Source organism: Phoca vitulina, unplaced genomic scaffold (genome assembly GCF_004348235.1).
Source record: "Phoca vitulina isolate PV1807 unplaced genomic scaffold, GSC_HSeal_1.0 scaffold32, whole genome shotgun sequence".
Taxonomy (NCBI): Eukaryota; Metazoa; Chordata; class Mammalia; order Carnivora; family Phocidae; genus Phoca; species Phoca vitulina.
In genome coordinates this window covers 11080643-11100558 of record NW_022589735.1, presented here as the reverse complement: position 1 = coordinate 11100558, position 19916 = coordinate 11080643, and the positions used below count along the sequence as shown (strand labels likewise).

The 19916-nt window shown below is 41.5% G+C and overlaps 1 protein-coding gene across 3 annotated transcripts in view; it reads right to left on the bottom strand.

The window, feature by feature from the left end:
* The window catches only part of FBN2 (fibrillin 2), a 247723-nt gene that overhangs the window by 49059 nt on the left and 178748 nt on the right, over window positions 1-19916 (bottom strand). For all 3 annotated transcript variants that reach the window (XM_032425314.1, XM_032425315.1, XM_032425316.1), the window contains 11 exons: window positions 19053-19178; window positions 16652-16777; window positions 16052-16174; window positions 15787-15912; window positions 15340-15465; window positions 13628-13750; window positions 11229-11351; window positions 9779-9904; window positions 4720-4842; window positions 4029-4151; window positions 104-265 (listed from right to left, as the gene is read on the bottom strand). In XM_032425314.1, coding sequence (XP_032281205.1) covers window positions 104-265; window positions 4029-4151; window positions 4720-4842; window positions 9779-9904; window positions 11229-11351; window positions 13628-13750; window positions 15340-15465; window positions 15787-15912; window positions 16052-16174; window positions 16652-16777; window positions 19053-19178 — 1407 coding nt within the window. The remainder of the gene's footprint in view (window positions 1-103; window positions 266-4028; window positions 4152-4719; window positions 4843-9778; window positions 9905-11228; window positions 11352-13627; window positions 13751-15339; window positions 15466-15786; window positions 15913-16051; window positions 16175-16651; window positions 16778-19052; window positions 19179-19916) is intronic.

Here is a 19916-nt window from a genome sequence, read left to right as displayed (position 1 = left end):
CCAAGGTCACGCTCTTCCGCCTCGCTGCTGCCCCCACCCCCAGCGCCAGAAGAAACGGCAACTTGTCTTCAGCTGCCACTCTGTTCCCCAGCGCCATACTCACTGCTGTTGACAGGAGGGCATGTCTCGCAGGGGTTCCCCCAGGCCTTCCCCAGTGAGCAGCAGCACGAGGAGCGGCTGACGCCCACCCCGATCTCGGTGTTGCAGGACAGACTTCCGTCTCCTCGAGGCCCAAACTTCAGGTAGCAGTTGCCCACTCGGTTGTCTGCAGAGCAATACAGGAGCTTACAACTGCCCATGCCTCAGGAAGAATTGCTTTTCAGAGAGCGGCCACGCGAATGATGAAATTCAGACCCCACACACCAATGTGAAACGTTCATCTTCATCTCCAGCACAAAACAATCTCTTGCTTTGAGCCACCTCAAGATTGTGTTGGAGGAATTATTAAAGATGGACTTTCCTATGTTTAGAAATCCACATAGACCACAGACTAAACAAGATTGTGAGAAACTGCTCATTTGGGGAACTTTTGGGCCTTCACTAATAGGAATGGAGGAAATTTTTGTTATAATCAATCTGTATCATGAGTTTATCAATCATGGAAATAAAATCCCAGAGAAGTCAACTTAAAGCTGTGTATCCTATCAAAGAAATATCGATAACCCCATCTCCTGCTTCTCTTCCCCATTATCTGGTTTCATTTCTGTTTGCACAGAGACCTTTGAGAAGTTTGGGCAAAGGCAGTCAGTAACAGCTTTAGAGAAGACACTTAAGACATCAAAGAATTTCAGTCTTTCCCTTGTCTCTACCCATAATTATCATCTAGCTCATCAGTCCCATGACTTTAAAATACTGTGTTTTTGCTGAGAACTCTCAAATGTACAGTTCCGTCTCTCATCTCTCCCCAGAACCCTACACTGTTCTGCTGGTTGCCTGTTTGATTTCTCCCCTTAGATATCCAATAGTTACTTTAAAGTTAACACATCTAAAATCAAACTCTTGGTACCTCCTTCCTCCACATAAAAAACCTACTCCACTCCTCTCTTGGGTCTTTGGCATTTTCAATAAACACAGCTCCATTTTTTTCAGTTGTTCAGGCCCTAAACCTTGGGGTCAGTCTTTGACTCCTTACTGTCTTCCCGTATTCAATCCAGTAATAAAGTCGGTCACTTCCACATCTGGAACGTGACGACCCCTCACCACTGCCTCCGTCACCACAACATGAACCAAGCCACGGCCACCTCTCTCCTGGACCACTGCAACGGCTTCCTAACTCAGCTCTTCACTTCAGTCCTTGACCTGACGACAGTCGACTTTCCCCACCATACCTAGAATATCCCTTCAGAAGTGTTTCCAATGGCTCACCTTCTCAGAGTAATATTTCAAGTCCTTACTTAGTATGGCCTATAATATGTAGTTTTCATACCTGGATGCACATGAGAATCATTTGGACAACTTTTAATTATTTTATTTTATTTTTCTCTCTTTTTTTTTCATTTTGTTTTTTGTTGCTGAAACTCAGGTGCAGAGAGATGAGCTAAGTCTTGGTTCTGTTCTTACTAAGTCTGCATTCATTCATGCTTCCTCCCGCCCCCTGCCCCACTCTCTCTCTTATCCTCATCCCCTACCCAACCATCTGAATGTGTTTAATCATATCTTCTTTTGTCTGTGTTCTTATAAAATGAGTATTTTTGTTTCCATGAGCACATTTTAAATTTACATAAATGGTATTTTGTCATAGATCTCATTCCATTTTTATTATATGCAATCTGTCAACTCTATAGGGTGCCCAATTGTCATTTTAAATCTATCTACTCTCCAGAAATGGTTTCTAAGTCCCTGCTACCACAAGTACTGTGGCAGTCAATGTCTTTACCCATGTCTGTGCATGGGCCTGTCAGTTCCTTTCTTTGCTGTCTAGAGACAGGGGAGAAACTGCTGGTTCACAGTTTCCATATTCTTAGGCCTCAGTGTCAGGAAATATAGTTACTGTCATTTACCATCTGCATCCAATGGAACTTTCCAATTTTTTATAATAACTTTGAAAATAATTTACAGGAAAAAAAGGCACAGTGAAACAACTTCACTAGAAATTCTAATAACAATTTAATCATCTCTAATTCAAATTTTTATTCCAGATTTTCTTGGTTTTGGACCAAATTTTCTTGGTCTTGGAGAGATACATGCCTGAGATGGTCCTATGAACACAATTACCTGCCCATTGGCTGCCATGCATGAACCTGAAACAGATTCATTTTGCAAAAACTGATTATACATTTCAAACACATCTCTAATGGCTTCTAACTTATCATTACTTCTTAGGTTCTTTTTCTTGTATCATTAATACACAACGTCTGAAGACATTTTTGAAAACTGTGACAGGTCCTCATTTTGATGATGAGAGGACAGCTGTTTGCTCCACAAATAAAAAAAAAAAACAAATTTCATTTTTAGATTTATCAATACCAGCTAGGATAACCAGCCCAATGATTTTTCTACATCCCATATTTCCTTTTAATAACCTTTGTCTAAATACCTGCACCTTCATCATTAGCCCACTTATGAACCAAATCAATTACACTTAGGGTATAAAAGAATAGAGAGACCTGGGAGGGATGACTCAGGTGCTTGTCAAATACTGCATGCTGAGGTTCTTCCTACTAAGAGACGAGAAGACCGTATTTTCTCTGTCTACAGAAGTCTACTATTCACTCACTCTTTGACTCTTGAATTTGAAAAATCTCTTCTAGGATGTTGGTCTCTGAAGACTAGCAGCAGCCCGGCATTTGGCTTCTATGATCGATTTCACCATCATTGGAATCTAGACTGGAGTCTATGTTGCATTCATCTCCCGATCCATCTGACACCTGGGAAATGTTTTTCACACCCTATTTTCTTCTCTTTGCCATATGGCCAGAAAGTGAAGACTTCTGAACTCTCAACTGTGCTCAATACATGCTTAAAGAAGATTCCAAATCTAGTGTCTCCAGTGTTCTTTCATACCTTCTTGGAAGACGATGCCACCCCCCGAGCCACACAACACAGTAAGAAAACTGAAGATTACAAAACGGTGACATTTTTTTCACTATTATGTCAAACCTTCTGGGTGATGGCATGATTTTCCACTTTATTATTTTCATCTTTGTTTTTAGCATCATTGGACCTAACTGATAAGTAATGATGAAATAAAACCTAAAATAATAAAATGGCAAATGGAAAATAAGATCACCAACATCTCATACTGCATCTTAGACTTAGAGGAGGGTCTAATGGGCCATTATAGTATTTGTGAGATAGAATGAGTCTCCATCCTTTGGAAGACCTCTAAGAAAAAAATAAGGCCACGAAATATCAATCCACACAAACAGAACTGCTCTACAGAGAAACTCAAAACCTAAGTTGATGATATGCTGACAGTTAATCTGGGTACCGTTGTCCAAGAATATTCTCTGCAAGGCTACCCTGATCTTCACTTCTACCCAGAGAACAGAGGGCCCCTTGAGGTCCATGTTCCTACCAACACTTCACATCATCCAGGTTGCTGAAGTTTTGTCAGTCTTGTTAGGCATAAAGTGATAGTTACATACTTGTTTTGATTTATTCTTGTTACTAAAGACTTTGGGCGTTCGCTCATTATGTTTGTTCACTTTTGCAGTACTCCCTTCTGTCAGCAGCCTGTCCGTAGCCTTTGCTTCAACAAAGTTTTTAAGCAATACTGAAGTGCCAATGACTCAATTTCTGGGCATGAAGCAGTCATCAGCAGATTTTTACAGTTCCAAATGGGATTTTACTGTGTAGCTAGGGTTGAGAGCCACTTTGCGATCTAAGCGATTGCTCCTTCTCTGATTCCTCTTTCTCTTGGAAGATAAACGTGACAAGAGTAACCATATATATATATTGGTAATCTGGAGTTTGTTAAGGGAAAGGACAATTTTGTTTTCAAATTAATTACAGCAAACACTCACCCCAGTGCACTACCATGAAAGTGTGGGTATTTAACTCTACGTAGTTCTATTTGTTTCACTTACCAACACAACCCACACCAGTGGGGTTCAGCTGGAAATCCGGGGGGCAGTTACACTCGTAGCGACCAGGAGTGTTGACACATAGGCCATTCACACAGTTTATGGGATCCGCACACTCATCAATATCTAGGAAAAGCATTTAAAATGCCCATATTAACATCTTTACTTTCTCTCTGCACACGGCTGTTTCTAAGAATTTGGTGGAATCTTTGCAAGTTATTAAAGATCTTTGGCAAGGCCTCAGCACAGTGGAATAGAGATCAAATCCCTGTATAGACCTACAACAGGTCCCACAGATCAACCACATGGTATTCAGGATAGTTATCATTTAATATCTTTAATAAATAATAATTAGATGTTGGGATTCTGAAGAAGAAAAAATGTTACCATCTGCTTAACTACAATGATGTATATACTTATGTACATACACATGCACATACATACATTTATACAAAGAAACTGTTTCCTAGTTTCATGTTAGATATTTTATATTAAGTTATTTATATAAAATATATCAATTCCATAGTTAAAAATAAATGTGTCAGAATGTAATTTTTTTTCAAAAAATTACATAACATAAGGTATAAAGCAGGCTAAGCAGAGGGCTGAACAGAAATTTGAGCAATTTTTATACTTAGCACAAAATATTCACCTCAACTAATAAGAACCCAATCAAACCCTTTACTGGCCATACCTGTGCAGTTCCCTCCGGTTCTGTCCAATTCATAACCATCATCACAGATACAATGAAACATTCCAGGCAAATTATTACATGTTCCAAACACACAAATATTTTGGAAGGAGCATTCATCAATATCTGAGGATTAAAAAAAATAATCATCTCTTCTGTACAAAGACATTTTGATTTAATTTATATCACATTAATAAATTTTTCTGTCTCCCCAGATGTTTTTATGTAGTAAAAAATTTTCTTTGTCTTTGACTAGGTAGACCACATAAATGGCAAACAACTAATGTTCATCTATGGAACAAAGGTCTAAAAGAAATATTTTATTTTACTGAGCATTTTAACTAACTGTCTTGGGTTATACTATACTTTAAAAAAAGAAAGAATTTGCCTAAGGCATAAAAATAAAAAACCAAACATGAACATGTCAATGGCATGAGACTGTAAAAAATTAAACATAAAAACAAATTCCAAGATTCTAATAACTTAGTACAAACATGTTTTATAAACATCCATAACATACAAAGTATAGAGCATATTTTAAATATTAAAGATATCATTAAAATTATTTACCTTTTTAAAAAACTTTTTCTTATTCTACAATCTAATAATCTGTTATCATAAACTTAGTTTTAAATAGGGAAATAATTTTTTCTAATAGCATGTAATAAGATCAACCATTGCTCTACGTTCTTACAAATTTCATTAAAATGTCTCCATTGAATTGAAGTCATAAATTCGGCTTATGAAACTCTTCCATGAAGCTTTAATTCGGTCAGTAAGGGAGAAGTTACCCCTCCTCATGCATATGAAAATGAAGGCATCTGTGTGTGTGTCCAGCTGTAGAAATAATCTATATTTCTACTTGCAGGAAGAAGATGGACATTTCTGTACACAAATGACCTCAAACTCTGAGAAGGCAGAGCAGGCGTGGCATTTTAGGCCAGACGAGACCAGTCAGGCTAACGTGCTATTGAGAGACCATTACGTATGAAGTTTAAAAGGTCTGCTGGTCATTCATCATAGTTAAGAAAGAATGAGTTTCAACTATATTAGATTTCAAGTGTGGTCCAAACTTTGTTTAGAAGATCAACTGATGTATCAATGTGTCTTTTCTTGTGTTCAGGCTATAAACACAGTTATTCCCTTTATGCAAATGAATAAGTAAGACTCATTAAACTAATTTATAATTGAATGGTGTTAATCTAGAAGTGAAAATGGAACTGTATTATCAGCCCTCTTCGTGTGCATTTTACTTTTAAATGAACTTTATTAGAAATAACTTCCATTTAAATAATGTAATACTTGTGTATACTTACATTGACACAAGTGAAGGTATTTCAGAATACGGTCTTGTTTTTGTTTAAATTGATGCATACTCAGAAATTCAAACAATACAGAAAAGTGTTGATAGCAAATAGAAAACAAAGAAAATAATACACAAATAAGGTGGCAAAAGCAGAGTGAAGCTGAAAAAATTTCTATGCAAAAGATCAATTTGTTTTTATCTCCGTAGTTTCTAAGATACTTTCTAATGTTAAGAATTGATGAAAAACACTAAAAACTGATGCTCTTTTCCCCTTATGTCAAAATTCAAATATAATTTCGAGACAGTATTAATGGCTTCTGTGCCATGAATTATAAGAAAATTAGCATTCACATATGCTTCCAACTCATTTTTGTTATTTCTGTAATTTTCACTTTTTCAATGTTTATGGCATTTACCATAATCTCTGAAGTATCTAGTACTGATTCTTAAAGGAATCAGTAAGGCTTTTACTGCAACTCCTACATTTCTCTCTCGAATGGTGTTGCACGGCTAAGTTTTTTTTCCCCAAGAAGGGAGGGCCCACAGGTGTTTTCTCTGTGCATTATTTCACATGTGAGAATACGCCTATTGTTTTCATAACTGACTAACTGCTGAGGTAGAACATCTTCATATGTGTCCTCAGGATTCTGTGGGCCTTGTTCTCATGTCTTCTGTTATTGAATGTTTTGGTTTTGTTCACGACATTCCTTTTCCATCTAAAGCCTGAAGAATCCTTCTCTACGGCTTAAGTCAACAAAAGTAATAAGGCTAAGTCTCTGGTCTTATGATTTACCTTTTTCTCTAACATTCAGTGCCTTCTTCCATTTTGGGGAAATGTTTGGCTGTTCAATACTTTTTTCTATTCATTTATTTTGGGCTCTCTACTTCAGAGACACCAATAATACTTCCGTTTACGGTCTTCGTCTTTTCTCTCATAGTGCTAAGTTCTTCCCCCTCTCCCGTTCTGACTTTTCTGTCCACCTCTTTTTGTTCATTCTCTATCCTGCTCATTACGTTTTTACCTGTATCTTTCCTATTCTCTGCTGTTTCTATTGAATAGGTCTCTAATTTTGCTGTGCTTGTTTCCCATAGCTCTGCAATTTCCCCTTTTGCCTTTTGTCTTTTCTTGCTTCTATAATCTCTTTGAACTTGTTCACTCATATTTATGCTCACATTAAAGTCATCTATGGCACAAAGTACCTGTGGGAAATCTGCTTTCATTCCTTGGGTGATTTTCTTCTACTCTGGGTTGGTTCTCTCCTTTTTGTGTATTCTTTTACTGTTGTTCCACACGGCACCTGCAAGCTTGCCGTTGCTTACTTTCAACTTGTGAACACGCTACTTGGTCAGCGCTTTTATGAGTTTTTATATACCCTGGAACAGTTTAGATAGAGTATCCGGACATACCCCCCTCCTTATCTGGGCGTTATTTGGAAGACAAGTTGGGATATGGATTTCATTAAAGCTGCTATTCTGTTAGCCTAAGGTGGGAAGGAGTGAGGATGAAAATGGGAAGCTGTGTGCTCTTCTGCTGATGCACCTGGCCTCTCTTCTCTCTCCACACATGACACCAAATGGTCTGTATCCATGTTTACTCCACTGATGACGGAGTCCTAGCCTGTCCCTGAGGGGCTTCCTCCAGGTTTTGTATTCTCCCATTTTTGTGGAGAATGTTGGGAAACGGCCAAATGCAGCAAGTTTTGGGGCTCTAAAGAAACTCTGAGAATTTGTGGTGAGAAGTAGAGGCTGAGTGGAAAATGTTGATCAGACAGTCAGTTCAGAGGGGCATATGTTATCAGATGGGAGGGTCTCAAGAAATTAAATTAGTGAATACAGGAGAAACTGTCTAAATGAGACAGAACCTGTGGGGAAAGATAAGACAACATCAAGGAGAAAGAGGCAGAACCATGGAATTACATTTTGGGATCTCAAAATTTGGCATTTGTCTAAGTGGGGCAGGGTCTCACTGAGGATGAATTACTTGTGTGCCCCTCTCCCTTTTCCTGGCAGGAGACGTTGCCCTCCCTGGCAATGATACACTGAAAAACCAACACATGAAGTACGTACAGTGAACACAAACTACCTAGCATCACCTCAGGGAAGGCCTGGGGAGAAGTTCTGGAAGGGCCAAGGCCACAGATAAAGGAGTAGGATTACGAAGGGGAAATTATCAGGCACAAAGAACTAATTTTTTGAAATTTTATGTTGGCCAAAGTACCTGGCTACTGCTGACTTGTTTCTTTTCCTACCAACTCTTGTCAAGTGGAAATGAGTAATAAATCACATAAACCCAAAACCACATTGACTCACATTTTCTACTAATTAACTTTGGTGCTTACATGAAATCAGGACCAGGGGAAAAAAATGAAGCTCACTCTACAGTGGCCTTGTATGAGATGCACTAGATTCTGCTCAATCTAACAGATCATTGTCGAAGCATGAATGCTTTCGGTTTCCAATATCATCTTCCCCAGGGTTTACTATTCATTCTCTTGGTCTGATTCTCTAAAAATTGGTGGGTATGTATTGAAACTTCCATGACCTTTTAAGCACACCTTCTTCCTTCAGTACCACTTCAGGTAGTAAGATGGAGAGAGGCTCTATTCTGAGCCATTCTAGATGGTCTGATTTGTTTTTGTCTGGTCGCCACTGGTGAACTGTGCGTGTGTGTGTGTGTGTGTGTATGCTGATATTTGCCATTTCTGTTCATTTGATTAGATGCTAGTAGGGAGAGCCAGTAATCTGGTTTAATTTTATCTTTGCCCAGCACTTAGCCTGAGTTACCTTTTTAAAGGTTTTCTATGAATCACTAGTTTTGTTAAAGCCTTCTGGTTCCTTTTTTTTTTTTTTAGATTTTATTTATTTGTGAGAGAGAGAATGAGAGACAGAGAGCATGAGAGGGAGGAGGGTCAGAGGGAGAAGCAGACTCCCTGCTGAGCAGGGAGCCCGATGTGGGACTCGATCCCGGGACTCCAGGATCATGACCTGAGCTGAAGGCAGTCGCCTAACCAACTGAGCCACCCAGGCGCCCAAGCCTTCTGGTTCCTTAATTGTTTTTAATCTTTTTCCTTTCTTCGTCTGTATTTGCATGGACTCCATATGAACACAGTGATGACCCAAACGATATCTAAAGCAAACTGAGTCTCTGAGAGGAAATCCCCATTCTTTTTCTTGGAGAGCTATGGCACTAGTCACAAGTCTCATTTCTAGGAAAGAGGGATGATGTCACCAGTTAAGGGAAGGACACACTGCTCTTAGGCAAAAGGTGCAGGCCTTGATGAGTTCCCGGGGAGGACTTCCAGTCCCAGACAGATAGACAGACAGATGGCAGACTGAAACATGAAGGTAAAACATGAAGGTAAAACACAAGCTACTGAGGTTTTCATAAACACATTACGTAGCAGTGATTGCGGGAGATAGCATCTCCTATGTTTAAAAAGCTGAATAGTTTTTCCACATGTCATTCATTTAGTAATAAAAAAAAAAAGAAATGGTTAAAAAGAAAAAAAAAAAAAAAAAAGAAATGAGCCAAACTTCCAACTGTTGGCTCTTGGCCAGGAAAACTTCATAAGAGATGAAAGCCGCCTTCATCATTATTCATTCGGCAGAATAATCCATGCTTAAACGAATGACTTTTATATGTACAGCATGTGCTGTGTATTCTGCTTCCAGGTGGAGCCCGTTCCAGCCCTTTCTGTGGTTGCGTGTGCTGGAGCTGATCCAGCTTGGCAACGAGCTGGGGTCGCAGGGACCCACCTTGGCAGGACCTGCTGTCGGAGGCTGGAGTGAAGCCCATCTCGCACTCGCAGCGATAGGCACCCGGGACGTTGAGGCACTGCCCGTTTTCGCAGAGGTTGATGTTTTCTGCGCACTCATCGACATCTGTGGGAGAAGCAGATGACATCTCTGCTGAGTTCCCTGCATCGTGACACGGCTTCACCGGCTTGAGCTGGCGCTCATGAACACGAACCGATACCCAGTCGTGTTCCCCTAAACGAGCGTGTACAACTGGCTAACAGAGCTGTTTAGCCTAAACCCGACATGCCATCATCACCCGATTAACAGGAGGAGGGCAGGTGTCTCTCGGATCTTAGTTCTGTCATGCCAACTTGATGCATCAGGATTACACCAACATCACCGACAGATGACCAAGAACACTGAAATTAATCTTAAAAGGGTGTCTCTTCTAAGATTATAATGTTTTCAAGTGAACGAACAACTTGTTTTGTCACTAGTTCAATGAATGTTTAAGCAAATCAGAGCTACTCTATGAGAGTTTTTTCATGTCACTACGACTGTATTAAAATACTTCTCTTAATTATGCAAATGAGCAGGATTCACAGACCATTTATATAATCCTATCAAATTGAAAAAGGGGGTAGTGCAGAAAGCAGTGCTTATGGAGGGCCTAATATGTGCCAGGTAGAGGGCTAGCTGCCTGTCGAGCATGTTTTCGTTTAGTTCACCAGCCCTGTGCGGGTCAGAAGAGGAAGAACCTGAGGCTCAGAGCAGCTTCTGTGGCTGGGCCCGCATCTAAGTGCAGGTGCACCCCAAGGCCACGCCCTTTCCTTCATACCCTGTTGTAGAGAAATGCAAAGAAAGGTGCAGTAAGCTAAGACTGAAAAGTAATGAAGCTTTAAATATTAAATAAGCATGTTTTCTTAAAGAAGCATCTGAAAGTGATGAGTCGGTGTTTCTGATGTCAATAATTAGACAAAAATTAGAGTCTGTCTTTTAATTGGGGGTTTAAAGTATGTGCTGAAATTCAACCGAAAACACCAATCTCCACAATCTTAAAAGCATCATACTTTATGTCCAGCAAGCTGATGCAGTCATTCATAGGGGTATAATAAGGAGATGTCTTATTCTCAAGGAATGCAAAACGAAGAGCAGCTCAGTCGCAGCTAATGTTTATTGAACTCTTAGGATGTGTTTTCTTAAACCCTTCACTTGTGTGATTTCATTTCATCCTTTCAACACCATGTGACGACCTGAGATTCTGATGAGCACATGAACCAGTAGTGATTGGGTGCAACGTATATTGTATCCTAAGACATGAATAGTTTTCCCTCATGTCATTTATTTCATAATAAAAATCAGAATGGGAATTCCCACCCCCTTTAACTACAGTTTTCTTTAAAGAGGGCAAGCTTATGGAGTGTTCCATGAAAACCATGCCAGACCACACCTGAGGACTCTCACCTACCTGAGCAGGTAAAGCCATCTCCAGTGAACCCTTCAGAGCAGGCACACCGGTAGGAGCCCGGGGTATTTACACACTGAGCATTGATGCTACACTGGTGGGTTCCGTTCGAACATTCATCCAGATCTGCATGCCAAGAGAACAGAGTGATCAAGTTCAGAAACGAAAATAGAACCTTTAAACACATAGACAGATTTTCACTGGTCTTAATTTAAGTGTACAGTGGACAAGTGGGATTTGTTTTAGTTTACTTGTAAGGTCACAATTCTAATTCTCTAAGATCTCAGACCCACAATCCAAAATGTTCGTTCTACAAACAGGGGCTAAAATGATTAATAAAAGTTATTTGTGAGATATCTAATAAGTTAGAATTTTAATGGTTAAAAGGTAAACCGGTGCTAGATTTCCATGAATTCCACTGGGCACAGATGTGATCACTGGTTCCTTTATCCCTAAAAAAGGGTCAATTTCTAAATTCAGGGACTGAATTTCAGAGCAGGATAATTAGCAAAGAGCTTTCAAGCTCCTTTAACAGATGAGGAAAACAAGATCTGATTCTTGATCTCACAGAGTCTAGTCTAGTAGAAATGACACAAGCTAAACAAAGAAATATTGGTTATGTCAAATAGGTTGTATGTTCCATGAAGAAAAGGGAAGAAAACGGGCCTCTCATTTGGGCTGCAGGAACAAGGAAGGGTCCCCCTGGGGAAGGAGTTCTCAGTGAACTCCACACCGGAACGATGAGTCGGAGTTAGTGTGCTGCCCAGAAGCAGGGAACGGCATTTCTTCCCTAGGGAACAGCACATTTAGAGATGCTGAGGAGGAAAAGAGGTCGATGTGATAAAAGACACTGGAGGAGCCAGAATGACAGAACATAGGAGCTGGGACTGATGGAAGCTGAAGCTGGAGAGCTATGGGAGGAGGCTGCAGGCTCGTGTAAACCATGGGAAGGAAGCTACATTTTATCCTCAATTTGAGGATTCGAATGATAATTTAAAGAGATCAGATTCATGGGTTAAAAGATCTGTCTGGCTGCTATGTGGAGAACAGATTAAAGGACCAGCAAGGCAATGAGCAGACACTTGAGGATGTTCTTTTTGCCTCAGAGAGAGGCAGAGACGGGGGGGGGGGGGGGGTGGGGGGGGGGGGCGGCGCGGGGAGGGAGGGAGAATGGCTGAGAGTAGAGCAGGGGGATGGACATGGAAAGAAGAGAATGAATTTGCACGATGTTTTGGAGTAGAAGTACTTGGACACAGTTAAATCTTTTGTAGTTTGCAGTAGTTGGCCAGAGCGATGGATGGACAAGGACAAAAAGGGGAAGGCTAGAAAAGAGAAAATATGGGGCCAGAAAATAGGAATGGGGGATATGGCTGAAAAAAAACCCCTGTGAGATTAATGATAGGAGTGACGGCTAGACCAGAACTGGGTAGCTAAGTGAACTGAATAATGCCATCAGGGAATGTTACTTAGCAAAGTTATTTGGAAAGTATGATCATTTCTATTCACAGTCAGCTCCTACACATTAGACAAGTATAAAACAACTGAATGGCCAAGAGAGTATACTCCAATTAACTGACAATATTGTTAACAGATCTTAAGGCTCTCCCCTTCAATGCTTACTGCTGGCTTACAAGGTTTTAGCGAGTAATCCTGGGGAGGTCAGTCGAGCTTGTTTTATTTTCTATTTTAAGTTGGCCTGGATAATTCTAATCAGCCAGAACAATGCTTTGTTGGTAAAGCATGCACAACAGTTAAGCGTAGGAAGCAGCAGTACGTGTAGCCGCGAAGGTGACAGACAGACAGCCCCTCCACCCCCCCACCTCACAGCCAGGAAAGACTTAGGAGACCCCAGCTCAGCAACTCAAAAGCCTGGAGAACGGCAACTGCCCTTCCTTCCAGTCTCCTCTGTCCCAGTCAGACCTCCTGGAATCCAGCAAAACCTTTTGCTTTCTCTGGAAGAGGAATTCTATCTTCTATTAAAAAGCTGGTACTGACCAGGTACAGACTCAGATTATCTGATAAAACCTTTCCATTTCCTTCACGTGTTTCACTGGGTTTTAAGTCTCACTGATTGCTGTATGAAAAGACTGGAAAAATACATTAGTCATTTTTCATCGTACATCTGTTTGGACTTCTGGCTACACATCAAATAATTTTTACTGAACAACAACACATTAAAAAGCAGATGCCAAGGCATACTGCTGTGATGTGATAATTTATGCCAAGGTTAAAGGAAACTCTTAGGCAGGAATTACCTTGCAACTAAAGATAGTCTTTGATTTTCAAGAGAATAAATGAAAGACAAGAGCATATTCCTATTCAAGTACGTGTGTTAAGGACTGTGCAAAGAGCCTCAAAGAATTTTGTGTCTTAGCAAAGGATGTTCACATCTGCAAACTCACCAATACATTTGATGCCATTTCCAACCCAGCCTTCTCTGCAACTGCACTTGAAGCTTCCCGGGACGTTGAGACAGGAGGCATGCATGTCGCAGTTGTGAGCACCAATTTCACACTCGTCCACATCTGAGAAGGCACAGTTAATATGATGAAAATTAAACACAAAGCTAATTAATTCTGCACAGGTAAAATTTTTAAGTAAACATGGAACTATCTAAGTTGGCACGGAAAAAAAAACCCCACTAACATCATTTTTATTTTTAATTTTGTAGGCACTGACAAGATTTGGAAGTTCACGATCTGAGTCAAACAAGCCTTTCTCTACTAGAGGAAACCGCCAGTCACTTTCTGGTAGGACAGAGATACTCCCCCCAGGGAGATATGTGTGTCTGTCCCTCCCCACCTCTCTGCCTGGGCCCAGACAAAACTCCATGCAGAGGGCGTGATTATAAGATGTCAAAAGAAATCGCATTTCCAAAGTAAGACTCTCCTATTCTTTCCTATTAATATTTATTACATGTTTTTCATGAAGATTAAAACAAACCTGACTTTTAAAATAAGTAATAATTCTTGTTATTTTTAGAATCAATACAGTATAGTATAGAGTATTTGAAAACTATCATTTTGGTGTGTATTCATCTTTTATTTATTTGAGAATATGTAAAAATACTCACTGGAAATTTTATCTGGAAAATGAGCAGAAGCTTTTACCAGTATATATGGATACACACACACATACATACATACACACAGATATATACATACTACATATGCGTAAACACATATGTGTGTATGAACTATGTAGCTTTGGTTCTCCAGAGCTCCCTAGAATAGAAAGAATAATCTTTTCTATCCAGCTCAATGATTACATGTTGTAGATGCTGCAATCCTGGGCGCTCACACACATGCGTGTACACGCACAGAGCGACTGGCTTTGCTTCAACCTTCCTAGCGGTGAACACGCAGAGTACCCCCTTTTCCTCACTCGCCTGTCCCTGGAGGTGTTCAGGTTAAGCGCCAGGCTGCGGTGAAGCCACCCACCACCAGCCTTGAGCAAAATGCTACACGACAGCTTTAAATTGAACAACGAGGAAGACGTGGTCCAAAGCACTCACCTTGGGACTTCCCCGCCCGTTTTATGCAAAAGCTCAAAACTTATTTAACAGAGAAAGGAAACAAGAGACAAAGTGGATGGGGTGAGCAAAGAAAGAAAGTGAAGAAAGAAAAGAGAGGGTCAGCTGGGGCCAAGGCAAGAGAGGGCAAAAGCAAATAGAAAGAGAAGAGGGAAAAAGAGAGGGGAAGATGGGGGAAAGGAAGGCAAAGGGTCTAACTAGAAGTCTGCATGAATTCTGTCCAGTCAGAAGGATTGCAAAACGAGCAACACGTGGGATGGCTCCAGGTCTCCTGTGGGGGCCGCGGGCCTCCTAAGAAAGTGAACAGTGCGAACAGCAGCAGCGGCGCCCGGCAGATGCACCAGCCCGGACCGCACGCCCCTGCCCCCACTCCGACGGCGGACCACAGCCCGCTCCGGCTGAGACACCGTGCCACCAGACAGGGGACACATCCTCCACACGTGCTCTGGGGCAGACGCTCATCGCACGGTCACCACCTGGTGTGGGTCACGGTCTCACAGGTGCAAAGGAACCCATGACGTTGAAGGTTGGCCTCTGAAATAGGAGAAGCCAAAGCACACAGGGTCCTAGTTTGGGACCTACCTGTGCATCCTGTGGTCCCCTTCTTCACGGAATAACCCAGCTGACAGTGGCAGATGAAGGAGCCCTTGGTGTTCTCACATTCCCCAAACATGCAGATGTTTGAATTTAAGTCACACTCATTCACATCTAGAAAATTTATTTTCAATATTTTGGTTAGTACTTGTTCATCCTAGGAATGTGAAAGCTCTCGTTTAAACTGAAGAGCCTACTATCAAAATACACAGACAAACGTTAAAACATAATCTATTTGCAAGACATAGTATTATTTTCTAGAATTATGTTCAAATAGTTCTTCCGTTTCAGCTTTCCCATCTTGTAATACAGCTGCCTGAATTTTTAAAGTAAGTGAAAAAGCCTCTTCCTCTCGTGCTTGTAGGTCTGTGCACTCGTGTGTGTGTGTGCGCGCAGATGTACGCGTGGCATTGATCCCGTCTTCATGGTACCCACCAATGCACGTTTTCATGTCCATTGAAGCCATGAAGCCGTCGTAACACAGACACCGGTACTCCCCAGGAATGTTGGTACACTGGCCGCCATCACAGATGTCAGGATTATTTTCACATTCGTCAATATCTGATGACAGAAAGTTAGCATTAAATAAAGACAAGAACGACTCTGAGTAAGCTCAAATCCCGTGTTTCCGGTCCAGACCCCCTCCAAACACGGGGAGCGAGATTTGGGAGGTAAGACCGGGGAGCTGTCCGCGGTGTACCTGCGCACGACCTCCCGTCGGGCATCAGGGCGTAGCCCTCGCCGCAGCTGCATTCATAGCTGCCTTCTGAATTCGTGCACCGTGTGTCGCAGCCCCCATTCATGATCATACACTCGTCGATATCTGTGAAAACAACATTGCGACCCCGTGACTTATCAGACCTGCTTCCTTCAAAACAACAACAACAACAAAAAATAAGGAAGGGAGATTTTCTTCTCTTTAAACAGATAATGCTTAAATGGCTTTGGATTTCTCTCCCTGCTATTGGGTTGGTTTATCTTTACACGATTGGTGTCTCCTAGCTCTTTCTACTTCCTTTTAGATAAGCATTCTATTGGTCATGTAGCCCCAGGAGCCTAAGATTACAGAACTCAGAAATGCAGTAGTGAGGGAGTTTAGGGTGTTTTCCATGATAAAACCAGAGACTCCTCTGCAAAACCACAAACGATGCCATCCTACAGCTCTGTCCCCATTCTGAGATTCGTGTTTAGGACAAAGGGCTTCCATTCCACTGGCTTCATTACAGTAAGTTCAGTGCCAGGAGCTGACCTAGCCTGATTTGAGAAATGCAAGCTGCAGACCCATCTGGGGGACACTCACCTGTACAGCCCTGCCGATCCGGTGTGGCCTGGTACCCGGGATTACAGGAGCACTGATAGGTTCCAATCATGTTCACACATTTCCCGTTTCTACAGAGACTGTCACTCAGGGAGCATTCATTTATATCTATAAAAAGATACACAGCATTAATGTCTTTGCCGTAACCGTATCATTTAAAGTACCAAGAAATGTTGCACGTGACTACTGGTCCCCACGGTGGTTTGCGTACTTTTCGGGGAAGTAAGATGATCTCCTGGGGCATTCAAAGGAAATACTGCAATATGTATTTCTATCTAAGACGGTACCGTCCAGTAGAACTCTGTACACTGATGGGACTGTCCCGTATCTCTGCTATCCAGTACATAGCTGCTATTGAGCATTTGAAGCATGAACAAAATGATTAAGGAATTGAAATTTAAAAACATTTTTTAATTTAATTTTTTAAAAAATAATCTCTTTGCCCAACATGGGGCTCAAACTCACAACCCCAAAATCAAGAGTCACATGGTCTACCAACGCAGCCAGCCAGGTGCCCCAGGAATTAAATTTCTAATGTTACCAAATTTTAATTAAATTTAAGTAGCCACATCTGGGTTGTGAACATGAGACCATGTACATGTAGCACATGCCAGAAATAAAACTCACTAATATTTAATATACGAATTTACCCTGGCATGCTCACCTGGTCTTTATTAGATGGTCAAGAGTTGCCTCAATAATGTGGAGGATCCTGAGGGAAGAAGGCTGGTTCCCCAAGCCACAGGGCCTGATACCAGGGCCTGCACTGTTTGTGTGTTTCCATCTTACTGTGTTTAGTGTGCCTCGATAGGTGGATCTACATCACCTACTTTAAAATCAACTAACCCTTATAAGATAGGCAGGTGCCTTATAAAAAAACTTCTGCAAAGGTCTGTGGAATCAAGTAGTGCTATTACTGCAATTATAAGAGAACAGCAAGAAAACAGTAGCATACAAGCTATTCGTGAGACACAGCGGAAGGTAGAAACAATGACAATATCATTGGGTAAAATTAGACCTTCATCCCAGATTCTCAAAATTACCAAGAAGACTACGTGACATGTGGATTTATATCTATGATCATGAAATGCATATTTCATTAAATGTGCAAAAATATGCATCTTATATTATATAATACACCTGTAAGGGGTACTTTTTTTTAGCTATAGGATCCATGAAAACTAACAAAATAAATTCGAGTTAGAAACAGGTCTCTGATTCACTGAATCACAAAGATGAACAAATATTCTGCAATCATCTTTATGAAAAAGTTTTAGTACCACTATTAAAATGAAATAAAAATATTTAGAGGTGCCTGGGTGGCTCAGTTGGCTAAGCGCCTGCCTTTGGCCCAGGTTATGATCCCAGGGTCCTGGGATCGAGCCCCATGTCGGGCTCCCTGTTTAGCGAGGAGTCTGCTTCTGCTTCTGCCTTTGCCCCTCCCCGCTGCTCATGCCTTCTCTCTGGCTCTCTCTCTCTCAAATAAATAAATAAAATCTTAAAAAAAAAAAAAAAAACTTTAAAATTTTTTCAATTTACCTTTTAAAAAATGTCTGTTTAGTGTATGATTTAAGATTCACCTAATATATTAGCAGAACAATATAAATAGGGTTTATAAATAAATACATGTCTAGTGGAAAGGTGTGCTCAAATTCTGTTTTGAAATGGGGGTGTGCCATCTGCTCTGTTTTAAACCGTTTTTACTTGCTGACACTTGCAGGAAAGATTTTCTGTGAAGAAAATGTTTCCTGAGCACATCAAGGTTTTAAAACCAACACACCAGAGCTCAGGAGTCCCAGAGGCCTCCGTATACATATGAAAAGCTGTTGGATGGAATGCTCCAAGACCAGCAAGACCAGCTGGTGTTCTCACTGCACCCCTGCCACCCGCCGCCCCTCAGCTCTGTCAGCGAAGAGACCAGGATCTTTCTGTGACAGGAGGGTGAGGAGGGAGCTCACGTGCTCCCACACACAGGAGCAGACCCCGTGATGACAGACACGGGGGTGCTGAATGAATGTCAGGGAGACGCACAGGGGAATGCACAGGTGAGCCCTCAGGGAACAGCCCTTCCAACATCAGCAGCTTCCCCAGCCTGTCGTCTGTGGAGGAGGGACCTACGTGGCCTGACACAGGGTCCCACCACAGGCGTGCTTGTCATCAAACAGTGGGTCACCAGGACAATGCCGGCTCCTTTGAGTGTGCCACTGAGACATTCTCTAAGGACACAGCCCGAATCCAAATAAAGGGGCTCTGAATTTCCAACTTTGAACCAGCTAGATTGCACGTGCCCAAAACAACAAATTTGTTAGAATTGACCGCTGATCTTTAGGATCTCCACCAGGTGAGCTGGGTGGGTTTACGTGCTGAGGAGACAAAAACTCACCCACACAGTCCTCACGTGACGGTGACAGCTCGTGTCCCAATGGACAGTCACACTGAAAGCTGCCCTCAGTGTTCACACAGGTTCCACCCCTACAAAGGAGAGGGTTACGTTCACATTCGTCAATGTCTGAAAGGTAAAAACGTGAGATCCATTAAAGAACTCTGAGGGGAAAACATTCACGTACACAGCATGGGGGGAGAGATGATCATCTGAGGTAAGTGGGACTCAAACGTAAGAGACAGGTTTCAGAAGAGGTTTGGATAATGTTCTCCTCACTTTTTCTACTACCAGTAAATAAATGGTAAGCTTTTTTCTTAAAGACTGAGTTGTCAGGGAATTGACTTGCATGAAACAAGCAGACTCACAAGAGATAAAAATAAACAATATTTGTTTCACATCACCCTAAATTCCAGGCACCATATATTGCTATCCATACCACTAATCAAAGTAAAGGAAAAATCACAGACTGATCACCTTTTATGTCCCGTGTGGTGAGTCCTGTAAGTCACTAAATATGGACTAAAAGGTAGGCAGTACCAAGGGATTGTAATAACACACAAAAAAAGAAATAACATGGGATTTGAGTGGCTGAATATAAATTTGGGGTCACCCCCCAAGGTCATGCATGTTAAGTGAATCCCTTGTGGGTATTAGTCTGTGCTCATTTTAGATTCTATGAACAAACAGAACCCAGTCTCAGTATCTCACTGCCACCGAGGCACCAAGAGGCTGGGGCTCCCCGAGAGTTATCTCGGAGCAGATTTCCTGTCTGACACTGAAATCTGCTCTCTCGCTCACCACAGCGCCTGGCCAAGCGTGCTGCTAACGGCTCGGACACAGGCCAAGGTCGAGCTCCCTGGCTTG